The sequence below is a fragment of the Amblyomma mixtum genome, chromosome 2, assembly GCF_055824585.1.
Source record: "Amblyomma mixtum isolate Tamu chromosome 2, ASM5582458v1, whole genome shotgun sequence".
NCBI classification, from domain to species: Eukaryota; Metazoa; Arthropoda; class Arachnida; order Ixodida; family Ixodidae; genus Amblyomma; species Amblyomma mixtum.
Window position 1 is genome coordinate 23,041,070 of NC_143013.1, and position 6,000 is coordinate 23,047,069.

Below are 6,000 nucleotides of genomic sequence, written 5' to 3' on the forward strand. Positions count from 1 at the left end.
GAAACTATATACCTTAATTATAACGTAGTAAGCAGCGGGGATAAACCCCAATTGTCGAAATATAAAAAAAATATCATTATTCTGAGCGTTTTCTCATCCTTTTAACTTTAAGAGTAAGAAAAGCCGCAAATGTAATGTTTCTATACCATTGTTTGTAATTTATACGTTCCCATTTTAAATATAAGTTGAAGATAGTTAAACTGTTTCTCACTCCTCTCAGCAACTGTCATGCGAGGCTACGGGTATTGTCTAAAAAAAAAAAAAAAAGCCAATAACTCTAACCTCATGCTCAAACCGCGCACGAAGGAACGAAGCTATGTATATGTGTAAAAAATTCAATAACCGGAGCAACATGCCGCAAAGGTGGCATCGCAGAACACCTTTTTTCTTTTTAACTCACGTCGCGTCTTCATAAGTGAGTGTGTCTTTTTTATGCATACGCATGAAATGCCGTTAGGAGCAATTTTGGTAATATTTGGTATGATGCCATGCGTCTTGGGGGGGGGGGGGGGGGGGAGGGGCAAATTACATCAAAGGCGAATAATTTACCTGCATGGCTGAATGCTAGTCCAGACAGGGCAGAGAAAGCTCGAGGGTTGTTCCATCCAGGAGACCACACGAAAACTAATGGCAGATATTTTATCTTAGTTTTGCCTTCACCTTTCGTACGCGTTCATTTACATCGAGGTATGCGCAGCTCGCTGTGGCGTGTAGTTTGAGAAGCGTCACTCTTGGACAATCGCAGTGGTTCCGTGCTTCAACGCGGTTCCTCTTGTTATGCACGGTCTAGCGTCGACGTGGTAGTCCGCGAAAGGTACTACTGAGGACAAACGAAATGTGAATAGAACAGTTCAAACCCGAACAGCAAAATCACCAGATTTTTGTTCAAAGGATCTACATATTGCTATATCGCTTCCAGAGTGCGGTGACACCTCTTCGAAAGCCAAGACGAACCCCATCTTTATCTCGTCTCTTCGGTTATTGCTTTTGTGTTGTTGTGCTCGCGCTCGAATCGTCCCGTTCGCATTTCGGGTGCACCCGGTAGTACGTCTATGGTTAGAATGATGACGAGCATGTATCGTGTCGTGTAAGGTTGTGGCAGTAGTAGGTTGTCTAGGTAATCCCTTTACCTTCTTTCCGTAGATGAGTGTAGGCCACGTTAAAGGTGTGTGACGCAGCGCTTTCGCTCGTATACTATGTACCTAGTACACCCCCCCCCCCCCCCCCTTTCGGTTGTAAACAAAAGTGCGTGACGTCACGGCATAGTAAAGACTGGCGAGTTGTAGTTGGGCAATGCGCGCGGAACGCGCTCCACGTTTCGCTCAGATTCGCTCCGCCTCCGCTGCCGTCGATGTTATGACATCAGCGCCACCTCATCTTAGTGGCGCCCGAAGGCGAAGGAGGCCAACTCGGGCAACGGAACGCTTGGAAGGCTGCGAGATGTGGATTTCACGCTGCGGGTAGGGGGGTTTACTGCACGGGGAGGTTATAACCGTGTCAAATAATCACAGTTAATATCATCACTTGCGGTTTATCAACAATGAAAATCGTCAGAACGCAGATGAAGGGATGACGCGACGGAGGACCAAACATCTCACGAGAAGCATTAAAAGTGATGAGCCACCATTTTCCTTCTCAGGCAGGTCTTTGTTGACACGGTGGTTTCAGGCTTATTTGTTATCGAGTTATTGCCAGACATATCAATTTTCAGTCAGGTCCGCGTTGCGCGAGCTTCATCACTGTTGTGCAGCTTACGTCATGGTTAGTGAGAACGAAGGCATTCACCCTTGATATAGGGGAACGGAAATAAAAGAAAACTTTATTTTGAAGTAAATTAGTATATAATTTGTACAGATCTGTCACTTTACCTCTCTCAATCGCAGTTGTATGTCATATATGCTTGGTACCACTGCTTCGAACTGAAATCGACATAACAAATGTAAAACCTGTCATAACGAAGTCAGACCAGTCATAACGATTATATTAAGATGAAGCAGCATACAATGCGCCGGAGTTAATGCGAAAACGACAGCGCCACAGGACGATACGAGATAAAGCCAGACCACCACACACAGAAAACACACCACCTCGGCACCACACCAGCTTCCGTAGATGCCTGGCTTATGGCGGGGCGGGGCTGAACACGGTGTTGATTTTAAGCTCTGCACTGCAACGAGATCCGTTTGTATGCACAGAGAGGAGAATGGACATAACACGCATGCGCTCAAAGTATATGCCACAATCTTCATCATTTCTCACTTAATAGATTACCGCCCTTTTCCACTTCGGATAATGTCACTCTGGAACTACAACAAGCTTGTCTTTAGTTCGTAAAGGATTAGTTTACGCAAATGAGTTAAAAAATTCGGCGTACCTTGTGAATGCCTGATCATATTCTCTTTCTCACTTTTGTATTAAATTTTTGTTGGAATTCCAAAGCACCTCTCCAGATTCTAGAATAAGCAGGCCAGAGTGCACGGAACACGGTCAGGAATATCTGGGCCGAGTGAATCTGTCTGACAGAACGCTAAAGAACAAAAGTCGATGCCTTAATCAGTAATTAATAAATGAGAAGGAAAGGAAGAAAGAACAGAAGGGCAAGGCTTTAAAGAGATTTCGGTTTTCTGACGTCATAAAGCTCACACGTGCCAATCCTATTGACGTCACCTTCTGGAAGATGATCATAGGCCCGCTAAACAAGAGAACTTTTTTCAGGGAGAGAGGGCATTTGGGTTGAAAACTGCTACTGTAAAATAAAAAAGAAAGAAAGAAGGAGGGAAAAAGAAAAAGCAAACGTGCGGCCCGCTGACATGATCATAACGAATGGAGCAGAACACCGAGCTCTGCCAGGAACAGGAATGACGGATATATCCAACAAGGCGAATGCTGAAACAATGTAACTGCGCTCGTAATTAGTGCCTGCAGCAAATATGTCAGCAGAGCATGACCATCAGGGCATTTTCAGGGTTTTCTGTGCGTTCAACACTGTGGCTCTTTCAGAACCTGTCTAAGGCGGCAAAATATCTCGCAAAAACTGTTCACGGGACCCGAGAGAACAAAGAAGCAATGCTGTTCTTTAACGAGACTTCGGTCTTTACGAAGTCTAGACAGTAGCAGAAAGAAGGATTATTCTTTTTATTCTGTTTTGTGCGCTTTTTTTTATGCACACCTCTTGTAGACCTTTTCCTCTACGCATGAAATTAGCACGACGAAATAGAACGAAATGCTTTCTGTCACATTTGCACTCTTAGGCCTGTTTCGCTGCCTGAAATGTTTGTTTAGTGAAGGGAATGCAGCACGCAACATTCTAGTTCGACAGTACAGTATTTGGACTGCACAGGTTTTGCAAGTGAAGAGTTCCGCTGCTTCCCAAGTCGACGATCGAGGCCATTTAAATTAATATGAAAATTACTAGAAGCGATCCGTTCTAGCCGCCAGCGACAGACATTATTTGATAAATTATTTGTAACTATTTGTTCAGCATTCTTAAAGTAGTTAAAGCTGTTTGAGCGAAAAAGAATCGCAACTGCCTGCTTTTAATCGATCTACATTGGTATATAACTATGGCGGTTAAACACTTGCAAAGCTATTGAATATATTTCTAGACAATTCCATACATAAACAACGTGGTACAGAGTTTTATTCGCCATTAAAGGGTGACCATTGCTTTTCATGTTCAAATTGCTCCCAGCTTTTTTCTGTTTGCCCTATTACGTCACCTATTCTTGTTTCTGTAAAATTTCTCCGTAGAATATGAACAGTAATGCGTCTGAATTTTCACTCGCAAACCAAGCGCACTTGAACAGTGTGTAAGCAGTTACCCAGTTTAGCTTAGAGCGCTCCTCCTAAACCAGTTGTAACACTTCATTAAAGCCCGTCCTCGTCTCAGGCCATATCTTTCCCGACCAAGCAGCTCATCGCAATGGCATTTAGTCCTCGTGCATGTTTTTTTTTCTTCGCAGTAATTAAGCCTGTTTGTAATTAATACCCCACACGATAGGCGGCGTGAAATGAAGCGAATAAAAGCTAAACAATGTTTTGAAAGAATCAGTTCTCTCTACAGCCCCATGTAATCATTGCGAGAATGATTAAAATGCAAAAATTTGTTACAGCTTAAAACGAGAAGTATTTTTGATGCGAAAATTGGGTCCTGAAGGTAGAACAGCTGCAGGCGAATTTAAAGTGATTATAGATTAGCACTAACATGGACGGAAATTTTGGCACAGCTTAATCTAACACTTCACTGGACAAAATAATACGCAAACAAATCTTAAGAAAAACCACGCCCACGAGCTAAGCGATTTGCTTTGCATTCATGTTCGCTAGTCTCTTGTTCTCCTGCATTGCATTACTTGGCGACATTCCAAAAGGAATTTTTCCAGCTTACTGTTCACAGCTCGACAAGCTGTTGGATTGGCCAAGTGGGCAATGATTCGACTGATTTGTTTCGGTATGCATAGATTCTTAAGGATTCAAATGTGTTGCTATATAACGAATCAAAAATTCTATTCAGAAAAGGGGGAAACAGGTACCACATATCCTGGTCTATAAATACCATAATGCCATCGGCCAAAGCAGGTAACAGCGATGGATATCAATGCAGGAGGCTGACCCAAGAAAAAAAGAGGAGGGGTGTCGTTGCTCGTAGAAAAACTTCGTGCGCATGCGCGTAATTTAGGAAAAAAGGAGTAAATTACTGTGCGGGCCACATTTCAATCCTTCGTCGCTAACGTGTTCGCACCGATCGCCCTTTGTTCCCACCCATAGCCGTGCCCCAGGAAGAGCCGGAGAGAAAGAAGAGGGTCAAGGTGGTCGCCGTGGCAGGAGCGGCCAGTGTAGAGGCTTAGCCGGCGGCCTAGGCATCCTTCATCCTTATCCTGCGGACGCCGACCTCCTGTGGATGAAGGCAGAAGCACACGTGGTTCTCTGTGTGTGCTAAGTGTCACGCTTACCCAGCTTAAGCAGCAGTTACTTCGGGCATGTCTTGTTGCCGCGCCGCTTTGGTTTTCGAAGCAACCCACAACTGAAAAAAAAAAAACGCCTAAGGGCCGCTTTGACGAGCAGCAATCGCCATTTGTTCTTGTAAGTCGTAAGTTGCGAACGACCGTGGACCGTCATTAAGACACGTGGGTATATACACTATATATAGAAAGGAGTAAAAAAAGAAGTAAACTGTCCTCCAGCGCTCTCCCCTTTATAAAAGGGAGTTTGCTAGAAGAGAACTTCCCTTTATAAAAAACTTACTTTTCCTTCCTTTACTTCCCCTCCCTTTATAAAGTAAACTTCCCTTTATAAATAAACTCTCCTTATAAAAGGGAGGTTGCTAGAAGAGAACTTCCCTTTATAAAAAAACTTCCCTTTCCTTCCTTTACTTCCCTTCCCTTTATAAAGTAAACTTTCCTTTATAAAGAAACTCTCCTTATAAAAGGGAGGTTGCTAGAAGAGAACTTCCCTTTATAAAAAACTTACTTTTCCTTCCTTCACTTCCCTTCCCTTTATAAAGTAAACTTTCCTTTATAAAGAAACTCTCCTTATAAAAGGGAGTTTGCTAGAAGAGAACTTCCCTTTATAAAAAAACTTCCCTTTCCTTCCTTTACTTCCCCTCCCTTTATAAAGTAAACTTCCCTTTATAAAGAAACTCTCCTTATAAAAGGGAGGTTGCTAGAAGAGACCTTCCCTTTATAAAAAAAACTTCCCTTTCCTTCCTTTACTTCCCCTCCCTTTATAAAGTAAACTTCCCTTTATAAAGAAACTCTCCTTATAAAAGGGAGGTTGCTAGAAGAGACCTTCCCTTTATAAAAAAACTTCCCTTTCCTTCCTTTACTTCCCTTCCCTTTATAAAGTAAACTTCCCTTTATAAAGAAACTCTCCTTATAAAAGGGAGTTTGCTAGAAGAGAACTTCTCTTTATAAAAAAACTTCCCTTTCCTTCCTTTACTTCCCTTCCATTTATAAAGTAAACTTCCCTTTATAAAGAAACTCTCCTTATAAAAGGGAGGTT

The 6,000-nt window shown here is 42.7% G+C and overlaps 1 protein-coding gene across 3 annotated transcripts in view; it reads left to right on the forward strand.

Moving 5' to 3' along the window:
* LOC149358689 (popeye domain-containing protein 1-like) overlaps nt 1-5,458 on the forward strand; it is a 40,571-nt gene extending 35,113 nt beyond the window's left edge. For all 3 annotated transcript variants that reach the window (XM_089570843.1, XM_089570842.1, XM_089570844.1), the window contains one exon: nt 4,768-5,458. In XM_089570843.1, the coding sequence (XP_089426969.1) occupies nt 4,768-4,847 (80 nt within the window). In that variant the 3' untranslated portion in view covers nt 4,848-5,458. The remainder of the gene's footprint in view (nt 1-4,767) is intronic.
* The last annotated feature ends 542 nt before the right edge of the window (nt 5,459-6,000 follow it).